We start from the raw sequence: 25,091 nt of genomic DNA on the forward strand, positions 1-25,091 counted from the left end.
CATCCTTTTGGAACACAAAATAGTTTTCAACATCCAACCATTTGAGGTGAGCTTGATGGTCACATGCTTAAAAACTGGTAATATGCTCTTTGGATTAAAAGTCTCACCTTAATCTGTCCTAATGTAGGTCTTGTCATATGTGGTTTTCTTGACCAGTTGCTCACTTGTCCATGTGGACAGCTATAAATTTCAGTTGAGCTGATAGTTATCAGTTTTGCAACATAGGTTTATTTATAGATCAGCAAACTCTCTGCAGGTACAGGAAGGAAGCTGTGCAATTTAGATGTAAGCTCTTTTTAACTTTCAGTTGCAGCTTTTCAATAAAAAGAAACTTGAATAAAAACATAATTATGCCACAAACTCTCTGACATATTTATTTGCATTTTATACGCTCCAAAACAATTACCATTTAAAACGAGAAATAATAAGGAAGTCAGTAAAATAGCAGTAAGTTAGAATATCTCGTACATACTCGGTAGTAAAACTGAAACATGTCTTCACGGTTCACAACAGTTTTGCAACTTATTTTTAATTATCTACTTACAGAAAATGTCCTTTGAGGATAACATCACAAACCGCACCAATCAGTTTTTCGCTCAATAACCAAAGTAATCTGTTCTTTCTTAAACGGTGCAGAGAAAAGATGACTAAATATCATTATCTGTCTATCAAGCTACCCTCGCTATTCATTATCATCATCATCAGGTGTATCTACTCTAAGAACAGATTTATGTTGTTGAAGATTCAATAAAAGTGTTGTACAGCAGCTTTCAAAAGTCTACCTGCCTCTATTAAAATGTTTTTTATATGTAAAAAATAACATCAAAGTAAATCAACTTACATTTTGCACTGAAAATGGGACATTTATTCACCACAACTCAGATGACAGGAGCTCACATTTGTTTCATTCTTATCTCATTTTAACAGAGGTGTGTACACTTTGGGATGCCAATGTATATAGGAAAATATGTTCAGTTTTTAATAGAACATTTTTATGCATTTCTTTTCTACAGTATGTCAAGGTAGCTGACAGAAAACTCTAACATTTAACAGATTCATGACAGAATATTAAGATGTTTATTTAGAAATTACATTTTATCAGCCTGTACATATCTCTGGGGTTCAATGGTGAAGCTCGATTTCTAAGCAGCAAGTTAATCCATCAGTTGGTTATTGTTCTGAATAATCATCTCCAGCATGTTCTCTATGTTTGTGATCACCACCTACATAGAAACAAAGTAAAAGAAAATTTAAAGTACAAGACATAATGTTTTGATAAGCATTTTCTTACCAACAAAATGTATCTGCAGTGTTGTTCTAATTACGAACTTTATGAATATTAATTATTTGCACTTTATTAAACAGACACATTCCAACTGACAAGCTATAAAAGATTATGAAGGTTTTATGACATGGATGAGGGGAAATCGTTAAGTCGTTAACACAGTACCTCGAAATTGGTTTCTTCTTCCTTTTTAGAAGACAATATTTCCTGATGAATGACTGACAAATTCTGAGCAAAGGTCACCAGAGCTCCCTGGAGATCCTCCGAGACCGCTCTAATAACAACATTCCAAACAAACGAGTTTACTAATGATCCCCTTGTTGCCTGCTAAGAAACAATCACCTTGTTCATTTGATGGTTGTGGGTAAATGAAACTTTCAGCAGATAGCATCTTCGGTCTATAGGGGGATGAGCACAGCTTGATTTAACTGTTCCAGCGCTGTGCAAGCTAACGGATTTCTGTGATAAATATGTTGAATAACCCTCTGCTTAACAACCTGTGGAGTCTCTGATATTTACAAAACCAGAGGTGGCATCTTAATCCTGTAAAGAATTGTTTTTACGTTGGGGCTTGGCAAACTAATTGCCCTTCTAATATTCTTCAGTGCTTTGCTGTTCTAATGAAGTGAAATTATAAGTTCTGAACCCATACTTGCTTCTATAAACAAAACAGCTGCAAATAAAATACCAAGATTCACTGAGCGGTCGAAAAAGGTCAGAGAAACAATTGTTGCCTTTTAATGAATACTTCTCTTTAACCTTATCTGAAAATTTATGGTGCTGAAGGAACACTTGAATCTTTTTAAAGTGGTCTTCAGTCAAGAGGTTTTGACTGAAATATATTTTAAACAGCTTTGTGTTTTGAATAGATAATTACTCTGGCTGAATACGCCAGTGTTTGGCAATTCTATGTTACAACCAATCTGATGAGCACTTGGCTGAAAATCTAACCATTGTTTCATTCAAACTGTAGATGCCAAGAGGGTAATCTACTGCAAGAATGTAACAGAACCTTACTTCAAAAAACTGAATTATTTCAAATGAAATATTAGGAGGAATTTATTATTGCCAATGAAGGAATGTGGCACCTTTTCTTGATAAATTTCAAGCATTTGCCAACATGTTTCTCTATGGTTTTAAAGAGCTCACATTTGTTTTATTCTTGACATAATATACAAAACTGATGCAATAAAAAATACTCACATCATCCCAATGGTGCATCGCTCAGAGCTGTCATAGAGAGCAAAAACAGTGCCTTGATTTTCCTGAAGTGGAATTTCACAAATTTAATATTAAAAGTAGATCCAAGACACAACAATGTTTTTTTTTCCTTCAGTTTATTCTCACAATATTACAGGACTTAAGTAGAGTGATCTATAAGAAAGTTAAGTACCATTAAGAACATATAATTAAAATATTTAATATTTCTTATAATATGTTGCATGCAAATATTGTAGCTAAGGGTTCTCTTACAAAGGTTGAAATCTTATTTTGGTGTCGCTTTTTGAATAAGATCGAAACATCGGCAGTAGAAAAAAACAACAACAATTTTTTTTTTACTTAAGTATTCATTATGCTTTACATGCAGAGCAGCCAAACATTTACTTTGACTTCAGGCTCAGTGAGAAACCTTTCCAGGTTAGAAATTAATCTTCAGGTTTGCTTTCTAGCTGATTTTCTTGTGTTTGCAACTGATAAATTTGACTTTTGAATACCGATTAAAATAAATTTGTCTGTTTTCCAACTATGACAGTAGCATTAGCCTAATCTCAAACTCAACTGCACACCAAACCAGGTCTAACTTACATGTTTACTTATTTATGCATTTGTCCTGCATAACTGAACAACTGTAGTTGTTCATTTAAAAATGCCTATGAAGCTAACAGCTAATGCAGTGGAAAGATGTTAATATATTATCAAAATGTTTCACTGTGACTTGCAAATAGTTTCTTAAAAAAAGGGGGAAAAAAGTGATTCTTACCTTCTTGTTAAACTCGATGCAATTAAATTTGCACATCTTGAAGAACATACTGTGGTACAACATGGAAAGGTTAGAATGAAACAAATGGATCCCAATGACTGCATAGCGACTGTCCACCAGATGCTGTGAAAGAAAAAGACAACAACACAAGTGAAATATTTTGGTCTACTTTGTTTGTCATATCATATATGGTACGTGTTGTATGTCATATTAACATTGAATGTACAAATTTGGTGATAACATGATTTAGTAATTTTACGCACAGCTAAATGGCTTTGTTTCTTACTGAGGATTTGTCAATAGAGGGACAAACATTAGCAGTAAAATGCAGTGAGTTTTAATGAAGGCTAGCTCTAAGCCTTGATTTGCAAACAATTATATTATTCTATGTTTATTGTATTAAGAGATTATGTATAAAAAGGTTTTGGTTTGTGTATTATCAAAAAGTTAGAGGTTTTTAATCCTTTGGGTCACCGCTAAGTTTCTGTTTATGATTGATAAACCTGATGAGTAAACAGCAGATGAAGTAAACTTTTGGTCCTTTCTTAATTAACTATAGGGTCCGACAGTTAGATCGAATGCATTAGCCTAGCTGTTACACAGTGTAACACTCCAAGCAAAGACCATGACGTTTCAGGAAAAGAGAAGCACAACTGGGCTCCATAAACACAAAACATATTACTATAATATTAGAATTCTAATCATAAGTAACACTATAGAGGTGGATTATTTAAAAATGTCAGGTCTTAGGAGGATAAAATGTTGCCCGTTCTCAGCCACCTTTGGGAGACAAAGAGAGCAGAGCTGAGCCTTGAGGAGCTCAGGAGATATAGCCCATAACTCGCTGTGAAGGCTGTGTGTTTGCACTTGTCAAAGGCAAGGCCCTTACCCAACAATAAAAGTGTCCAACAGGGACTTAATTGTGTTTGTAATATGCAGGTCCCTAATGATGGCCACTATTGAAGCCATTAACAACAGCAGTGGCTCAACGGCTGCAGTGAAGCACCAGGCCACCAGCTAAATGAATGTTTGATAAAATAATACAAGTCGCAGATTAACAAGCGTAAACTGAGGCATACTGCTAATAAAAGAACTCCATTGTTTAAGTCCTGGCATCAGGTTGATGAAGTGTTCAAGCATGCATAATGAAAATGGTATGAATTATTAATGTGTTGATTATTTAGGCTCATCTATCAAAATGATAATGAATTCGGCACCTAAACACTCATTGACTTCAGTGTGTAGTTACAGTTTTTAGGTGTGTTTTCTAAAAGCAAAGATTTTACAAAACACACACACTGATCTCTTGCAAATGCTTGCTTAAGACTCAGACTAATTAAAAATAAGGGCTTTTTTATTACTTAGAGAAATTAATTTTTAAAAATATGCAAAATATACATTTTAGTAATTAAAATAGTCATACCTTTGCTAAAGCCTCCTGTTCTGAGCATTTCTCTTTGACTGGCATTGGCACTTCGAAACAGCCTGTGTGCCAGTCCAGCGTTCCTCCAGTCGCCATTAGTACCATCTGGGTCATGGCAAGCTGGTCACTGAATCCAATGTCCAGATCAATTCCCCATATCTGTCAAAAAGACATTATGAACTACATGTGAAGGAAGGAAAAAGCAGAGAGTATTTCAATAAATGATTCTTATTCACACTGAGAGATGGATAAAAGACCAGTTATGTAGCTCTGTGTGTCTAACATGTTTAGGTAATGCAGTGATATGATGACACAAGCAAACACAGAGATTTTTCTTCATATGTGGATTGAGTCTGCCCTGGGCGCTTTGCCTGGCTCAGGTCTGATGAGAACCAAAGTTCAGATATGTATGGTAAATGGCATCATTATAAGTATATTAAGGGGTCAGGTATGGACATGGCCTTCTACTTAAACGGGGCTAATTTTGCAGATAATAACCTAATAGCTATGCCCTTTCTTCAAAAGTGGCAAATAAATCATCAGTGAAGGAGTTGTTAATAACTAAGTGGCAGCCGGCTGCCTCCTTTAGCTGTTCCTATTTGTCAAAGCAAGCGCTCCTGCCACTGGATGCAAATTGCAGCAAGTTTGAGCCCACAGTAGACCGAGTTTCTCTCTACCAGAATGCAAACATATGTGAAAGTTTCTATTTTCTTACTCTTAAATTATTGTAGAAAAAAATAGAACAGTCAAATTGTATTTCATGAATGATTTAACAAAAGTTAACAATTCACCAATGTGGTATGATTGCATTTTTATAAAAGATGAACTAAAAAGTAAAGCATATATTGCTCTCAATGACCAATAATAAAAACTTTTTTCATTTGAGACATGTAGTTAGATTTAGTGTGGTATTTTAATTTATAAACTATTCAAAAGTTTTCCCTGCAAACAAAATTATTGCTGGTAATTTTTGTGATTAAAATAATAATTTGGTTGACTTTCTCAAAAGAATGATAAACAATGACAGAAGCTAAAAAAATACAAAAAGATTAAAAAAAGAAATGCAAAAATAATTATAAATATATTTATCTTTTTTAAATATACTAAACAAAATGACAGAATCCTATGTAAATCCTGATGTAAATTTAAGCACAAAGGGTTTTTATATTAACTTTTATAGTTTTATATAAATGAAAAATGTGAGATCTTCACTGAAATTTCAAATTTTACTCTAATTTTACATAAAAACTACACTTGCTGCCATAGCAGGATAAAAAACTGCCAATGTTTATCCAGTTCCCTTAGTGTAGGAGGCATAGAAGTTACAACTTGGTTTGATGCATGTTTGAATCAGACCGTTACCTGGCCCTGCATGATGGACACACAACAGCAAGCTATTCACTCAACTCCCTAAAACTCATACTCCCGCGTCCCATTGTCGCTCTTAACAAAGCCGCGGGAAATGTAAGCCTGGATTGTACCTGTTTTCTATTGCCTTGCATTTTCATTAAAAACCCCAATGCTGCAGCTGTGGCCCCGCTGCTCCACAATGTGCGCTGAGACTGCAAGGGCAAACATATGTGACCCACTTCTTCCCATCAAATAAAGTAGGCAGCTTTTAGCAACAGGTTTGAATCTAAATTGATGTTTAAATCCAGACAGGTTTGCCCATGTGGCTCCCCTTAGTCCGAGCTTTGTCTGTGTGTGTCAAGAATTTGCCATTAAAGTTCCTGCATCTACGGAAGCATGTGGTGTTTTATTGTTATTTATGCTGTCTTCAAATCCTTTACAATTGGATCAAAATTAGAGATAAAAAGGTGATTTTCAGCCATCTTGAAAAAGGAAAGAGGAAGCTTATGTTACATCTGAATCGAGTTCAGACATTTCTTGTTTCTAATAGGAGTAATAAATAAAAATGATTGACTGCAATAATACAAAATATTTTAAATCAAATAACAAATCTTGAGTATATGTAAAAAATAAAATTGTATTATACAGTTAAAAAAAAAAAACAACTTTCTTCTATCAGTTATATTCTAACCCAGAACACACTACCCTCTAGTGGCAACCATGCCCAAAGCTAATCCTATTCAGTTTATATATATGGATAGATACAGTACATGTGTATGTATGCTTAAAACAATTGATACTAGCCAAGCAGATGACAACTGGTTTATTTCTATCAGATGAGCTGCTAAAGGCATGAGAATTTCATCTTTTTTTTCTTTCCACATTTTTAGCATGTTTAAAATTGTTTCTGTGCTTCCCCTCTCCATTCTGCTGCTTTAGAGATGTGCCGAAAATGCTTTGCTTTTCAGAAAATGCTTTGCCTTTCTGCACAAGAAAAGCAAAGCATTTTATTTTGCAGGATCAGATCAATAATAGTCAATGCTGCCACATGTTGGGAGCAGAGGTTAAACCATCATAAAGAAGTCCATTTCAAATATCATGAATCAAGAAGATTTCAACAAAACTTAATCCTGACAAATGAGAAGAGGCTTCAGCAGCGTATTGGTATAATAATGTGATTTATTTCAGCAGAAAACTGCAGGTAACCATCTAGGGTTAAACACTTGACAGGTTATCCCCGCGAACGTACTAAATCACTTCAGAATGACCTACTGTTGGAAAGCTTCTGAATTTCTCTGCATCGTAAGGTTAAAGGGCAAGCTTTAAACGGTGGAATCAGTGTATTGACACAATAAGACCTGACAGTTTATTAGAGGGCCTTGTGACACATTTCGTCCCTGTGCCCACAGTTTACCTCGTCTTGTTATCTGGATCCCTAGGGAGCAGTATATGTTGGAGGCACCTATCTGGTTGTGTGGATAAAAATTGATCTTTTCCACCCCATATGGGTTGTAACAAACCAGATCATATGTATCATGACACCCTGAGTCCTCCTTTTTACCTTTTTGAGTCTCACCTTCTGCTTCATGGTGCTGTGGTCCACAAAGGTTGCCAGGCCAACAGATACGTAACCCATGATACAGTTCTGCTGGCAAACGTAAGCCACACGCATGCAGATAGAGTGCAGGGTTTCTAGGTGAACAGAAGTCTTAGGAATAATGGATCCCACAATGTCTAGATGACAATAGCCATGGAGCTGGTCTCCCCAGGACTGAATGGTCACCTCACCGCTGGGCTCCAGGAGCATATCTACAGTCACATGGGTGACATTCTCTGAAGGAGGGTACGCCTCCACTACTCCACCTGAACAGAGTGAATGCTAAAAAATGACTACACGCACAAAGACATAATACTAAAAGTATAACGGAAAATTTTACATTTTTATTACTGATAACTTCACAAAAGGTCACTTGAAAAATCTGAACTCTGATAATTACTAAAAGAAATATGAAAATTATTCAGTTTTTACATTTATAAAGCCACCCAGGAAACAGAAAAGCTCATTGAAATGCATAGATTTTATAAGTTGCGGGTGAATATAATATAGTGCTTGACAATAGGTGTCTGACCTTGCCTGAGGAAGATCTTCAGGAACTCGGACCAACTTTGAAAACGGGAAGATTCAGACAGTTGGGTATAATAGATCAGCCATTCTGGGATCTCTTCTAAATATTTCAGCATCACAGTTTCCTGTAGAATGAATGTTGAAGCATAAACATCACATACCAAATAAAAACTACTTGGAAATTAACTTGTGCGTAGTTTTCCATTGATTCAACTCAAAGTTCTAAAATAAAGTAAGTTGCTTAATTTTGCTCCTAGCTCAGAGTTATGATGTGAAGACAGAAATGTGGAGCCAGCACAAGGGCAATAAGGATCATGTTTAATGAACTGCGTGGACATGAGGGTAATAGTAGAATATGACAGAAACCAAGAAGTATATATCCTGAGAACTTGATTACTAGATGCAACACAGGTGAGTAAAGGAGCATATGGAAAACAGGTGTTTAAGGTCAGGAAATTAAAGCATCGAGGTAAAAGTTACAAGACCAAGAAATCAAAACCACAGAAATAAATGAAACACGAGATGCAACAAAATAATCAAAATAAACAAACTTAACTCAAACTCCAACAGACTGTGACAGTCAGGCCTTATGGCTGTTGGCTACAAAACTGCTACATCCTGTTACCCAGATGACTCCGGTGATTGCAAGTTATTCTTTAGACTTCATAGGCTGCTTCAATTTCTGTGTGAGTGTCTGACGGATACTGCAGGAGTGTCTATCTGTGAGTGACAGCCTATTATCAGAAGGCCTCAGGAGTCTAATAGCTTTAACTCGCAGCCTCGAACCACCTGCCCTCAATAACAACTCTCTCCACTGGGCGGCTGATGAATACTTAAGCTAACCCCATCTATCTGGGGATCAATCAGGGCCTGACTGGGATCGATATCACTCTTGTTTCGGTAAATACGAAATGCCATTATGGTTTCACCACTTAATTATGCTGTTAATTTTCAGCTTTTGCTTTAGGTGTCCTTTACACAGTTTAGCAACTCAAATACACTATTGTCTCCAAAAAAGCTGTGCAGTAAAATGGTTGAGAATATGTTGTTTAAAGCTTTCACTGTCATTGTTTGATGGTCATAATGTAAAACAACAACTGGCTGATTGCAGTTTGTGTCAGTTTAATGGAGTGTTTGGAAGGCCTCTTTTATACACATGCTTCTGTAAACAATAATCTACAATTCCCTGCAAAATATCTAAACCCTTACAAGTTTTTCACATTTTATTATATTTGCTACAAATACTAATCTTAATCAAGATTTTATGATAGATTCCAGAAATTAAAATCTAAAAGTTGTTCCATCTATTTGTATTTAAACTACCTGCATAAATATATTGTAGAACCACCTTTCACTTCAGTAACAACTGTATGTTGTTTCAGGTGTGTTTCTAAAAGCTTTCAAGATCTAAAAACTGACTTTTTGCCCATGCTTCTTTACACATCAACTTAGATTCAGACAGATCAGGTAAAAACCATCAGTTTTGAAGTTTTGCGACAAATCTCAGTTGGATTTGCATCTGGATTTAAATTAGGTCATTTTGACACAAACTTTAAATGGGACATTTTCAGCTTGGCTTTCTATGATGAGGCTCTTCCATAAAAGGTCACATCTGAGGAGTAAGTGACTACTAGTTATCATGTCCATAAAGTCTTCCACCTTTACATGTGACTCTCTGCATTTTCTCCACTTAAAATTAAGCAGAGAAGCATATTGGTTGCATCTCTGGTTAATGATCCCCTAACCAATCCAGTCAGTCCAGCTGGTGGACAGCTTGGAAGATTTACAGCTGTGTCATTTTATTTTCACTTTTGGGCAATGGATTGAAGGATTGAGCACAAGACTGAACAAGTTTGAGATATAGTTATATAAGTCAACTCTGCTCTACAGTTGTACATCTTATCTCCGTGCATATTTTTTTAGTCTTTTAAAAGTTGTATTGGATTTTATTTAATGGTATCAGAGTAAACTGGTTTAAATACAAAAGTGGGCTATACTTTTCAGATTTTTCTTTATAACAACCTTTCACAATCTTGTATTATTTTCTTGTGTGGTGTTGGTCAGTAACATAAATTACCAACAAAATACATTGAAGTTTGTAGCTGTAATGTGAAAAAACACAAAACAATTCAATGCACTGTATGTGTACTACTGTATGAGAATTACATTTTCTAATAGAAAAAAAAGAATATGTGAAAATTGAGTGAAAGATAATTTGTGAATGCTGATAACATATTTGTTCTTCCCTTCTGCTCTCCAGAGCATTACTTTTTTTGAGTATATGGTGTCTGGCTCCACTGGAGACAGGACCAGAGATTATGCCGTTGAAATTCCAGTCATGTAACAGCCATCATCATATTCAAGTACTGTAAGAGGCGAGGTCAAATGCTACACAGTGATTCTCCCTATACAAACCATAAAGCACACAATGGCGCGGCAAAAAGTGTAAGGGAACGGTTGTCATTCTCAACGGAAGAGCAAGCTCACCCTGGGACTTTGCCTGTGCAGTTCACAGAAACAGCAGGACAGAAAGAAAAAGAAAGACGGGTATTTCGCAATAAATTATTTGGACTTAAAGTACGCACACTGCCCTGTGATAGGATTCAGCAATGGCTTGGCGTCCTCATAAAGCAGAGCAATCTGGTCAGAAATAAAAGATGTTCTCCCCTTTGATTGCTATTTTATGTCTATGTTTTTAGTGGAAGTAGGGTATGGACAATAATTCTTATATGAGAATAGCTCCTGAAAAGTTACACATTGTCAATGAATATCTAACTCATTAGTCCCATTAAAACATTAATGTAAAGCCACAACAAAGCATAACAAATTTAATGCTCAGGCAGTTTCAGCTTTACACATTTTGTTGATTTTTTATGAGCAAGAATTATTTGTAAAATGAAAGAAAAAGAAGTGACAGAAATTTTCTTCAAATCTCAAATTCAGATTAACTCTGCTCAGACAAATCCGTAGACATCCGAGCTTCTCCGTGGTACAAGAGGCTGCACAATATTTAGACACACAACAACTGTATGAAACGTTCCTCTACCTCTCCAGTGGTAGTGATTGTCAAATGACCCATTTCGTTGACAAACTTAACCTAAATAAGGTTTTTCTCAAGATCTGTTTGTACACAGCATGATGGAAAAAATACTCCATCTGTTGAAGCTATTAGGTGTAATTTTTACCCTCTTGTGCCTAATGATCCATATGCAAGCTGTGTGAGCGCTTAAGTGTGTGTGTATGGCCCCCTTCAGGCATTGCATGGTTGAAGATCTACATGTCTTTAACCTCTCTCTGTGTAAATGCTAAAAGAGGCCTGGGGGGCTTTTTTTGGGCTCAAACATTGTGCTGGAAGCTGCTGCGGGCCTCACAATATTTAGAGAAACACACGTGCTTTTCCTCAGACCTCCATGTAAGCGCTCATTGATGTGGATGTAATGGCTCCTCCTCCTTTTTGTACCCTTCAAGGCTTTGTTTCGCTCAGCCAGAAGGGATCTAATTGTTGGTAATATTCTTAAGGAACACATGGTATATATTATTATTTTTTTATGAATCACGTTTTTTCATAAAGAGCTTTTCAGCACAGCTGTTAATTAAAAAATATGGACACATACTGAGGCCAATTACTTCTCTAATTCCCCATTTATTTATTTTTTTATTCATGTATATTGTTATAATTATTAAAAGAGAAAAGCATTAGGATTTACTTACAATTTAATTAGTTGTAATTTACTGTTAAATCAACTTAGTGGAAGGTAGAAAAATTATGGATAATTACAATTCTTCATTCATGCACTGATCTATTTTGGTAAATAATAAAACTACCACAACTTTGAACTACGTTAAACCAAATACTAGAAATGTTTGTAAGTATTTAGCAAAGATTGTCTATTTTCCTTTTTCACTTAGTTTTCTGTAGTATTTTCTGCAGAATCTTCCCAAAATATACTAAAAAAATAGATCTCCATTTTCTCCTCTATGAGACACAATTCTCCAGTATTTTTAATATTTGTTTCAATCTGATGAGGAACTTTGTTTACTAATCTTTCAACATTAAGAGTCAAACTGTTGTGTTCAGCAGTCTTTATGTAAAAGGTAGCCATTCCAGTCCATTTCAATTCATTTTAAGAGAAAACAACCAAAACAATTACTATAAAAATCATACAATAAGAGGCACAGGAAGTGGGCTTTGCTTTGATTAAAAGACCAAGGTGTAGAATAAAGGCCAGTTAAAGTGTTGTGTCCATATGGCCCAGAAGCCCCGAGGCTGCTGGCCTACACTGGGGGCCTCGGCACTCTTCTGTCTCCATGGGACCCCAGCTGGTGAAAGAAACCCCATTTACTTTCCCCATGCAGTCTCAGTCGCCATTATGGACCTTGGCTTTGGCTCAGCTCCTCTCTGCCATAATTAACAGCACCAAAGCCACAACAATTACAGCCCTGCACCATGCCTACCCCGTGAATCAACGAACAAGCTGATGGGAATGAAACAGAGTGAGCCATAAGAAACTCGAGATGACTGCTGTTCTTTCAAATGGAATAAAAAGTAAAATCGTTGTGCTCCAAGCTCACAATCATTACCCTGTAATTAGTTTGCACAAAGCTGCCGGTTAAATGGCAAAATACGGTAATTAACACATGACAGAAAATCAAAGGCTACTTTGTAAGCATATGAGAAATAAGAGCCAGGGGCTCAGAAACTGTACAGATTGTATCTGAAGTAAATAAATGGTTTAGCACCGATTAAGTACATTTTATTTGTTTTAAATATGCCCATGATTATATCAGAATTCATGTTTTGAAACCAAATGCTTCAGTAATATAAATGGCTCAAACCTATTAAATGGCTGTAGAATGTAGCTTTAGAATAAATAAATCAAGCATCTGCTACGCACAAGGATTATAAGGTTTAAAGACATATATTTAAAAGTAGTTTTAAGCAGGCTATAAATTTTATTCCATTATAATATGTCAATATACTCACTGTAAATCTTTAGGATATTCTGTGATTACATATTTTTGATCATGGGATTTAATAGATTTATAATGTAACTATGATCGAACAACAACAAGATTGTACAGGTTTGATCTGATTGTATAGTTCTGAGTATCTGAGTGCTTTGAGATAATGTTTGTTGCGAATTGTAGTAATATAAACAAAATGAACTGAATTATGATTTGAAGTCATTCTATTTATAAACATAACACTTTCCCTTTTGTGTGAAGAAATGCAAAGGTCATAAACATGGTATAAACATTAACACGCTTTTAAAAGTGCTCTGATATTTTATGGCAAGGAGATACAGACATAACCAAGTGTGTCCCATTTTTACCTGAACCCATACTGCGTGCCACAGATCAGGACCAAAATGCTGGTAGCGCTGCAGGGCCCAGCTGTAGCACCTAAGGTGGCAAACATCACAATATGCTGTATCACGGCCTCCTCGCTGCATGTTGATCTTAAAGAGCCAGCGCTGAATGTGAATATTTTGAGCAATAAGTTCGGCCAGTGTTTCATGAAGCTAAACCAAAGGAAACAATTTTTTTTATTATTCGTCTGTGATAGTGGGCACATAGGAGCTTGTAATTATGCTTTTGGTGGCATACCTGGTTAAGTGCGTACACATCTCCTTGTCCAGGGGGTACTTCCAGTCCTGCTTCAGAAAATATCCTTCTTCCTCCAGACTTGGTGCCGTGGAGTTGTGAAACTGCCGGTTCTGGACCCAAGACTGGCACATCCAGCTCATCAGCCACTTCCAGGTCATCCTCATGGCCAACTCCACCCACTATATAGGCCTGCTTCCCCCGTATTTGGCGTTTGATTTGCTTCAGGGTGCACGGACTGTACTTCAGCAGTGTAGACAGACACATGTTGCGGGTCTAAAGCAAAGGAAATAAGAGATGAAGGCTACAGTCAATTGCTATCAGGGTATCTTCCAAGGGTTGTTTCTCAGCCTGATTTATCATTGTGTACATTCAATAGGTCTATTATTGAAATAGCCAGCAGGGTTTTGACCTCTCATGTATTTCAGCAGGTTGGATTGATAAAACCAGCCTGCGGAAAACCTCGCCTATCCTTCACTTCTTTAATGTGTGCTACCAACGAGCTCCTTGGGAATACAACTAATTACTTCACATCTGTATTTATTTGATCCACGTGGAATTATCCCTTCTGTCACTAGCAGAATGCGCTGCCAGCCATGGGTAGAAGTGATTCATCTCAGCAACACGTCTGGCACAGTTTAACAACAAAACAGTGGGAAAATCAATAAAAAGAAATGAGAAAGGCTACGTCATGTTGCGTGTTCGGTCTAAAACATTTTGGAAAGAACAGTTTAATGCTGAAACACTTTAGAGTCACAAAATAATTTTTTGGAGTATTTAGGTAAGAAATAGTCCAAGAAAGGCAGCAGACGTTTAATTATTTCGTGAAAACCATCTATAGACTATTACAAATGTTTTAATTAAGCTCAACATAATCGACTTTACTGTGTTTACAAAAGATAAAACAGAAGTTTAATTTCAAATGCACTGAAAAACATTAAACAGCTGCTCTCTCAGGACAGCTGCATTGTAACAGCCACCTCTAGTACCCCCTAGAGGACACTACACAAACTGCAAATGACTGTAGCACTGTGGTGGAGTACAGTGGCATGCAGGATACACACCTTGGACTTTTTCCTATTTGGTTATGCTACAGCCGAAAACCTCACTGCTTTTTACTGGAATTTTGTGCGACAAACCAGACACAAAACACGGCATAATTGGATATTTGGCCGTTTGAAAGGAGAGTGCCTGCAAGCATCCAATTTCAAGTCTCCCCTCTGACTCCAAACTAGATTTATGTCTAGCATTTGAGGTATGAATGTGCTTTGATTAAAACTATTCCATTCTTCAGAGTCATTGTCCTTCTGGAAACTAAAGCATAAACGGGTCTTTTTTTAATCTTTTGTTAACAGTATTTCCCGAGACGTTAAAGATTTGGGATATTTTTTTTAAAATTCTAACTCTGCTTTTGATTTCTCCATAGTGTTCTCCCTGACCTCACTGCTATGTTTCTTGAGCTTCATGATGTTGTTTTTCCACTAATGTTCTCTTCTGGAGGACTTCATAGAACAGCTGAATTTACACTAAAATTCAAAGTCTATTTACAGATAAATACAGTTTTGAAATCAGTTTGTTACTCTGGATTTTTTGGGAAGGGTTGAATAAAAATGCATGCAAGACTTTTCAAAGGTATATTTCTTCTTTTTTAACTTTTCATGCTCTAGTTTATGTTGGTTATTTACATAAATTGTGCTAAAATTTAGAGTTGCAAAGTGACAAAAATGTAAAAGTTCAAGAGTTTTTAATAATTTTCCAAAGGACTTCAGTCTAATACTGCTGCAGCAACCTTTGCTAGACCTTTCCAAATGCATTGTCATATTAGACAAAAGCTCATGTATAAACACACAGGTGAGTATGATCAGCCTTACAGGGAAATGATCCACAGCCTCAGGTGTTAGGATAAGAAACCGTTTGTTGCAGGGCAAGTCCTGGCTGGTGCTGCTATCAGCCCCATTCCTTCTCAGGAAATTGTCGTAATACTGCAAGATGTCTTCCCCCAGACGCATTGGGCATATGTAGATCACCTCCACATTTTCATCTGGAATCAGAAAAATGGGGTTTACAAATTAAATATTTAAACAATGTGAGTAAGCTCTCAATAAACATCCCTACCTCTAATATCACACAGCCTGGTGATTTGGATGTTCTGGAGGATGTCATATTTCCTGGTGTTCTGTCTCCAGCTCTGGGAGAACCCTGTCAGAATAAGGTCAGAAAATTATTAAATTCACTTTGACACTGTAAGAAATTCCAGATCTGTACAGCTAGCTTTGGAAGGGATGTGAATGTCACTAGACTTGGGGATAAGGGAATTAAAGTCTAATCAGGCTGCACAGCAATCCTATGATTAATTCAGCGTAATAACTAGCAGGTGGCAGAGCCTGTCGTGTGCTGGGAGTCCTTCTACACCATGTCCAGCCACCACTAAACTACATCCAATGACACCGCCAGGATTTTAGCCTGTGTTAGAGGGAATCCTCAACTGAATCAAGGTAATTAAATGATTGGATTCATGCTAATTAACAACAATGGGGTTCAACTTTCTAATTATCCTTGCTCACACAGCACTCTCTGTAGCCACCCCAAGTGCAAATAAAGCATTCCATCTGCTAGTAATTAGGCTTAATAATTTTAGACAATCGCTCAATGATTTACAATGCGCATGCCTGATTACAGTCTAAATTTGTGCTGTGAAGAAATTAGATCATGAACTATCATGGCTTGTACTCTTTGTTTATTGCGAATGCACAGCAGTCTTTTTCATTTTTTGTCACATGCATGCGGTGTTTTTGTGCACAGCAGTAAAATAAGACCTTTGCGCCACTTGTACATGTTCAACATAATGGTTTTTCATTTGCTTAATCTGCAAATTAAATGGCGATTGAGACTAAATTGTTCGGTTCCTTGGCACAGGGACTGTCATCATCTAGTGAGTGCTTTCCTGCAGAGAGTCATTTGAACGAGACAGAGTGTCTGAACCGGGGCCACGGGCTGGGGACAGCAGAGCGGCGAGACCGGGGATGACTGCCTCTAGATCAAATGTGTGCGTGTTGAAGTGTGTGCAGCGGGCGACAAATGCCACCTAATGAAGGGATGTGGATAATGGTCCTCTTGGACGACCGGATGTGTTTCCAGTTTGCTGCCAGATGCTGGGGACAGAGAAAAGAAGCGATCATGGAGGAGGCTGGCTGAGCACATACACAAACACACACACACTCACACAAATCATCTCATCGCCGCATGGATAAAACACACCAAACCAATCTCTCTTGGCTCACAGAAGCAAACCAAGCATAAAATACCATCATAATTAAATTAAGCGTTTACTTTCGGAAACATCGTCTCACAATTAATTCAATCAGCAAGGTACATGATGCTACTGCCAGGGGAAGATTAGCAGGCTTAATTAACAGGGTATGAATGTTTAAAGAGTGAGAACATGTTTTAAGTGCATGTATACACACACAACAATGTTCGATCTAAATGAACTTGTAGGCACTAATTAATATTATGTCAGAGCTTTAAAAGATGTTCAGGCCAGATGACAGCACAGACGTGACGTCTACACGCAAAAGGAGCAAATTTCAATGCAAAAAAAGAGAAAAGGAATCAAAGAAAGTCAATTTAAAAGGACTCTGAGAAATTTATCAAAATAAAGATCTAAAATGTTTAATCTGGTGACTTTTAAAGTAGGATGTAATTCTAATTTAAGTAAATTTTCGTAAGTGCAATACTATTTTTTACTCAAGTAGAAATAGTCAAAACAATGAATTCACTGTCTCTATTTAGAATCTTTTAATGCACATGTATCAAACTGAAGGCCTCGGGACCAAGTCTCTGGCACTTTGAATACAGTAATGATGTTGATGTGGGTCAAAATGAAAATGAGTTTTCATTAGCCACCTCTAGCTGAAAACAACAATTGAAACTAAACGTTTAAAAAATAAAAATTTTAAATCTAGATTTAATAAATTAAATGTACTTTAGTCTTTTTAAGAGTACAACTGCAGCACATTTTAAAATGAATAATAACAATAGATGTTATTAATAAACAGTAATAATAAATAAAGAACTACCCAACTATCAATAATATGTATATTACTCTATTAGATGTCATGCTTATGGTCAGCTTGATGTCTCAAGTGTATCCCTAAACTAGCGTTTTCTGTTCTCTAATATATATAATATATAATATATACAGTATATATATATATAATTTATAAAATATAAAATTTATATATAAATGTATTATATATATATATATATAAAATTCAAAACACAGTTAAAATAAAAAGTTAAAATATAAGTTAGTAAAAAAATTGTAAGTATTGATGGTACATCACCTCTGCTCTGTTGCGATAATTTTCCAGCTGTCTGAAACGCTTCTCCTGAAGGGCTTTCTTCACTTGGCACCTTTGATAGTGCAACAGCCATGACAACGAGATAACCTCCGCTGCCTTCTTGCGGCGGTGGTAGCACAGGTAAGAAGTCCTGTTGAAGTAGCGCCTCCAGCAGGCCTGTATACGGGTGGCAGCGACATCTCTGCCTCCTTCTCCTCTGTAGCGTTGACCTGGGCGTGAAACCAGTTCTAAAACATCCCCCTTATTTTCAAGCAGTGAGAAGAGATTGGCCTTTGACAGAGTCTTTCTCCAACCATAATCAGAACTAGGGCATATCTGTATCAAGTGTTCTCCATCAACTTTAGCTAAAGGCACTGCAAACTCTCGGAGCAGTTTAGTCAGGTCCTCCAGAACGTCCACCACGCTGCTCCAGCACCAACTAAATTTCTCCTTGAAGCAAATGAAATCTTTTGTCATTGGATCGATTTGTCCCTTTACGATTGTAAAAGTGCTTATATGAACATCTGCAGACTGGTCCTGCAGAGCAAAAAGATACGAAGTACAGTGTCTTCAAATGTATTCAAAAATCAGTTCACTTTCTCAGTTTTTATCACATTAGAATTTTAGTGCATTTTTGTTAGATTTTTACGTGACAGATCAAGCAGTTTTGAGCTATTGTATAAGAAGAATAGGTAAAATTCAGTCTCTATGAGCAAAACTGATTTATAATGGTTGTATACCTTATTGACTAAGTGCTCTTAATTTGTAAAACAATATTAAATCCTAACTTTTTCTTTCACTACTTTGTGGGGTGGTCTCGCATAAAAGCCTCATAAAATACATTGTTTGTGGTTGCACTTTTATAAAATGTGAAAAAGTCAATTGGGTATGAATACTTCTTCAAGGCACTGTAGAAGCATCACCAGAATATTAAAAAATACCTGATGTATTTTATTTTCATATGATTCTCCTTTTTATTACACAATTCGTTGCAATGTTTTGATCTAAAATCATTTAAAATTGAAAGAGTTCAAACCTCGGTCTCTTTGGTGACAAAACTGGTTGTGTCTTGTATTTCCATTTGGTCCATTATGTCAGAAACTGTGATCTGAGTTGGTAAACTTGGTGAACTAGTCACGAGATGTTCGGATTCACCAACTTTTCTGCCAAGCCTGGTTTCTGAATCCATCTGACATTTTGACTCCTTATCTGGCTTGAAATCTAATTCTGTCATATCCAAACACACAAAAAAAACAAGGACAAGTTTTTTTTTAAAGTTAATTGACTGAATGTTAGTATCCAGGCAATACTCTGAATTGATGGAGTAGGCATGGTATTTACAGTACTTTTTAACTGCTTTGGTGCATTTCTCAGAATTAAAATTCTCATAGCTGTTCTTTTCTGCTAATCCTAGTAGCAGTTTCTCATTCCTTCCAATAAACTGCACATTTGTTGCACAAACTGCTTCCTTACCATCTGTTCTGTTATAGATTTATAATCTGCCGATTTAAACTATACGTATGAATAGTGAATAGTTATACCCTTTCTGACTAAAATTTCTCATATCATTGCTTGAGTCATTGAGAAAAATGTATATATTTCTTTATCATTCATTCCTGAAAATTCTTTCAGGTGAATCTCAGCTTTCACTGATTACATTGTTTACAGATGTGCACAGCTTTACCCAAAGGGCGTTTCTTAAACTTGTTTTGCACTTTGCTTTTGCACACTGGCACTTAAATTGACATGAATACTCGCTTTTGAGGAACGAAGTATTCATTTTGTGCTAGTCACATGCTTTTGCAGGTTATCAACCAGGTTTTCCAGTTTGTACTAATTATTTCAATGGTTTGTTAATATTGATGTGAGAAACTAGAGCAAAACAAAAACTGTAAATTAACTGAAAAAATTAGGTAGAGGACTGATGGTGTTTTGGCTATGCTCATATTATTTGCAGACAGACAGACAGACAGACAGACCTTCACCATTTTCATAATAAGCTTCTGTCTAACCTTTTTTTGAGAAGTGTAATTCCAGCCTGGGCTGAAGAGACATAACGTTGTGCTGAGCCGACATACGAAGCAAGTTTGGTTTAATCACTGCAGACATAATTGAAAAGCAACAAAATAATTACTTAAAACATTGTGTTTGAAATCATGCACTGAAAATGTAGTTGGACACTAATTTTAGCAGATAGTTTGCAGGCAGTTATTTACAAAGAGAAAGAAAGAACTAAAAAGGTCGAGGAAACAGAAGCGTTATGCCAGGAGAATGACAGATATGAGGTGGTGGTGAGTTGACATTTAACCTGGTTGCAATTCATCTTCAGGAAGATATTGAACGCGTTTTCCTTTTGCTTTGGCAACTGCAAGACTCTCCACAGCCTCAGGTTTCACCTAGACAGAATGTTTCTTTAATTAATATTGTTCATTATTCACTGGTTTTCAAATAAGTTAATGCATAAACATTGAGGGGCTTTTTTTTTTTAAAGAGAACACCAACGTTTTATTTTGATTATTGTAACCTATTAAACACAGAAGTTTTTATTTTGAAAGTGTTTGTAAGCTTCATTTTAAAAGTTCAAGACTCAACACCACTCGCTTTTGAAGACGCTTTTATACAGTGGGATTACAGGCCATAACTAGGTTAAATATAGTTAGGGTTTGGCATTGGGGCATGAAAGAAAAGAGCAGGGTCAGCAGCACTATTCTCATACAAAATATATATCTCAATATTCTAACATTTGCTAATATGCAAGGATTAGCTAACATACTACTAATAGCATCCAAGATAACACTATGGCAGTAAGTGTAAAGAATCTCCCTGATTTAAAGTAACCAGTTAGATCTCTAGACATAACTGGAAGACTTTACTTCTTCTAAAAACTCAAAGTGACTGTTTCTCAAGACTATTTTCCCAATGTCCTCATGTTATCTTTTTGTTCTTCTCAGACCACTGAGCACTATGACAGACCATGAGTAGGAGCCAGGTGCTGGAACACTCTCGCCTCACAGGCACACATCTGTTTCAGACGGGGCTGGGGAAAAAGGTGCCACCTTTTGGAAAATTGCAAAAATGCAAAAAGCCAATCCCCTGGCACAGACATGGTACAGAAAAGAAGTGGGCTCAGTCGCAGGAGGTAGTAGCAGGCAGAGAGCCAGTGGTTAGCAGTTGCGGAGGCTACGGCTGTCTTATTGGCATGCAGGAACAGGTAGTCGATTCTGTCTGGAGACAGCTGTAAACCAGCAGCCCATAGCGCAGCAATCAGGTGCCTGTTTCTTCAGGAGAATGCTGATGTGCTACAATCTGCTGTTTTCCGCTTTCGCTAGCCAGCACCTCCATCTCTCTTCGAGCAGTGTGACAGTTTTGGCCTCTATTTGTCATGTCAGGTACAGATTAACAAAATCATATTGGCAAAGAAAGTGTATAAAAAAAATCTAAAACTAATGTCGACCTTTGTAAAGATTCATTTGTTTCCTATGATAAGGGCTAGATGTCATCACTAAGTCAAGTGACCTTTATGTCACAGTTTGCCTGAACGAGCGACTTGAGGAATCTAAATTCAGGCTTCTACCATTACTCTTTACTCCACTATAAAGTGTCTGAGGATGTGAAGAGTAAGAACTGACAAAAGTAACAAGTAATTATATAAAATGTGTCAGAAATATAGAGATTCATTGCTATTAAAATATGTAGAAACAAAATTTGCCAAATTTAAAACTGTGATAAGTGCGTGATGTTCTTATCTTTAAAGGCTCTAAGAAATATAACCAAAGTACATGATTTTTTCTGCATTTTTAGGATGGAAATTTGTAAATATAAAAAACTAAATTTTTTTTAGTCAGACTGCCAAACAAAGCCCGTCATGGAAAGATTGGCCTATTTTGTTCTCTATCTGACTGACTAGTGAAATAGATCATTTGTTTTTACCACATCTAAAGTTCTCAAATTCCTTTTGCAGTTTCAAAATCAATGCAAATCATTTTGTCTAGCAAAGTGTGGTTAATGATTTTTGGAAGAACAAAATTGGGTATCAAACGTCCTCTAGAATAAGAATGAAAGGCTCAAATAGACATGATAGTTATAGTTATGTTTATAAAACAATTTATCATGGCTCTCATAAAACACAGTGAGTCATCTTTCGCATACCTCTGGTGTTCATATATTTTTCTGTTATCCTCTCAAATTTCTCCCATCTGGGAATCCAATAAAAGGCCACTTTTCTTGTCTTTGTTAAAAATGCTTTGTTATTGGACTAAAAGGGCTAGGTTATGGATAATAACTTTGGCAATGAAGCTTTTTTTTTTCTTCAAAAAGACGATAAATGTTATAATCTGTGGCATCTCAGCCTCCTTCATTATCCATAACTCAAGCAGATACCCCAGGGATTCATCCTGAGCCCTGCTGCACACAGATTTAATTTTCCTCTGCTGGAGTCTTAAGCAGTTGCTCTGTCATATTTGCATGTGCGTAATATAAGAACTGTGATTCTTGGGACAACCAGAAGTGGATAAAACCTAAAGGCCACTGTAATTAATATTTGTACCAATGTAAAATGACTTAGTAAATGCTCTTGGGATTATGAATGGAAAGTAAAAACTCTGCTTCTGATGTCCAGACAAAACAAATGTGGAAAAACTGCCCAGATTTGGAAGCACCCAACTTTTCAAGGTGCTCATATACTGTAGACCAAGTACCCCAATCAAAAGTGGACCAGCCGTGCTATAGGCTCATCATACCAGTACTGACAGCATTCTTTTGATGTGTAGTAAAAGGGGTCCTTAATTTCTATTACAGAACATATTACAGGAACAACTCTGACACTGACAAGAAGGGGCAGCTGTTGTGAGAGGTAAAAATCTTTCATCTGCTGAGGATATATCTGGATAGAAGCAGCAGCAGGGATCCTGTATCATCAAGAGTCCCAGCCACCCTGCATATGGACTGTCACCTCCCTCCCCACAGGAGTAAGGCATAAAAACCAGAACATAGAAACCAGTTTCCATTTAAGGTTTGATAGACTCAAGAATTTACTTTAGTCATAAACGTACAGTATGTCTTCTTTCCTTGCTGCCTATTTGGTTTTAAGACTGCATGACATTTATCTTTTGTGTAATCTATTACATTTACAGAAGAACTTAAGATTTACAACCATTCAATTTATAGTTTGGGTTATTTCATATTTTGTTTCTTTATGTCTGCAGTCACTTTAGCTGGTAAAACTGAATAACAAATATTGTTCTCTCCAAGGCAGTTATTATTTTACTATTGATACCAGTTATTAGATAGGTGCTATTTCTTAATGATTTGTTATGGTTTCTGTTTCTATATTAACATTTAAATTTTGAAAAAAATAAATTAAAAGAAAAGATAAGATAAGATAAGATTTATTGTCATTGTCATCAACAGATTACAACGAGATTGAGATTTGCTCGACTTGAGTTAAGATGCAGGTTATGTGTATATTCATAATATACAAAGATAAAGAAATAAAAAGATGGCGACAATAAAACCTCAACAAAAAAAATGCTTAAATGTCTGAACTGTTTATTTCCATCCATCTATGTTCACTATTTGATAAATTCTTGTAGGCTCATGGGTATGACTTAGGGTGCACCTTGGAGAGGTTTTCAGCCCATGTCCCACACCAAGACACATATAGGAGTATTTACAATGACCATTTGTCTTACATCCATGTTTTTAAACTGTGGAAGAAAGTATGCCAGGAAAGAACCCACATAAACCCTGGGAGAAAATGCTAATTCTACTCCAGGGATTGGCCTTGGTTTGAACACAAGATATTCTTGGTGCCAAGTAACAGAGCTAACAGAAACAGTTTCTTAGCTTTTAGAAAGCATGAGTGAAAATTAGTGGAAGAATGTACCTTTCTTTCATGGAATACTACGTCAAATGTCTTTCTTTGTGAATACACATCTGGGAGACTTTCAATAGAGGGTTTCCTGTACAAAGTCATTATTTCAGGATAAGAGAATCATGCAAACTCTTGACATCCATAAAAATATTCGTAAACATATATCCCCTATATAACAAGCTTAGGTTTAATTCACTTACCATTTATGAAGCTTTAAGGTCTGTTTTTGTAAGTCTTCAATGGCTGGAAGAACCAGCTGCTGCTTATTTACACTTTTCAAATAATCATCTGCGTGTCTCTGTGTGTTAGAAGTAAATGCCATTATCTGTTTGTAATCAGTTCATTTGACTTCTACTAAATGTAAACATTGTCTTTAGTATAAAACTTTCTCACCCTGATGCTATGTTGGGTCCTACAAATGGCATTGTCCAGTACTTTGATATCGAGAGTTGCGCCCTTTTCGCCCACATTGATTTTTCCAATGTTGTACTTAAGTTGGCTTAAATTATGTTGAACCTGCAAATACAAACATACCTCAGTCTGACAAGTCAGTGTAGACTAAATTATATAATGGAATGTAATACACAGCCAATAAAACTGAAACATTACCTGAACTAAAACGTCTTCAAATGCATCTTCGTGTTTGGGTATGTCAGCCATTTTTATTCGTAGTCTAATAACTTTAACCGGAGACAGTATGCTAGTTAGCAATCAAAACATTACTCGTAACCATGGCAACAAGATTTTTTAGAGCGGGTTTAGAATTTTCCGAAGCCAGCCTCTCAGGTGTCTGCTCTTACACCAGATTTGCTATTATCCTGTAGGTCTTGCAAACTAATTATGTTATTTTCTCACCGATACGCTAACAATGTGCGTAGACATTATTAAATAAGTGAACACCTTAATTACACGGTCTAGCCTTACAAGAAAATTTACAGGGCTAAGATTTCCCATTGCTTTTCAACAGAGAAATTCAATTTTAGAATATTTGTCATTAATATAAATATCAGCATTATTATTACTATTATTATTAAATATCAATCCAAGAAGCTTCACAGTAAATTAATAAATAGGTTTTTATTCACGTTATTCTTATTTTAAAGAAACC

At 36.3% G+C, this 25,091-nt stretch overlaps 1 protein-coding gene across 1 annotated transcript; it reads right to left on the reverse strand.

Annotated features, from left to right (window-relative positions):
• Positions 1–436: 436 nt before the first annotated feature.
• Positions 437–24,985, reverse strand: iqch (IQ motif containing H). The gene is made up of 20 exons (XM_023325916.1): positions 24,593–24,985; positions 24,377–24,499; positions 24,184–24,281; positions 23,996–24,071; positions 20,420–20,507; positions 20,124–20,210; positions 19,148–19,338; positions 18,115–18,648; positions 16,854–16,920; positions 15,884–15,967; positions 15,640–15,809; positions 13,772–14,044; positions 13,498–13,686; positions 8,169–8,289; positions 7,616–7,902; positions 4,690–4,848; positions 3,267–3,389; positions 2,489–2,550; positions 1,451–1,559; positions 437–1,223 (listed from the first exon to the last, which is right to left on the reverse strand). Exons 1-20 carry the CDS (start codon positions 24,641–24,643, stop codon positions 1,155–1,157), a joined length of 2,961 nt encoding a protein of 986 aa, XP_023181684.1. The 5' UTR covers positions 24,644–24,985; the 3' UTR covers positions 437–1,154.
• Between the last annotated feature and the right edge of the window lie 106 nt (positions 24,986–25,091).

Source organism: Xiphophorus maculatus, chromosome 2 (genome assembly GCF_002775205.1).
Source record: "Xiphophorus maculatus strain JP 163 A chromosome 2, X_maculatus-5.0-male, whole genome shotgun sequence".
Taxonomy (NCBI): domain Eukaryota; kingdom Metazoa; phylum Chordata; class Actinopteri; order Cyprinodontiformes; family Poeciliidae; genus Xiphophorus; species Xiphophorus maculatus.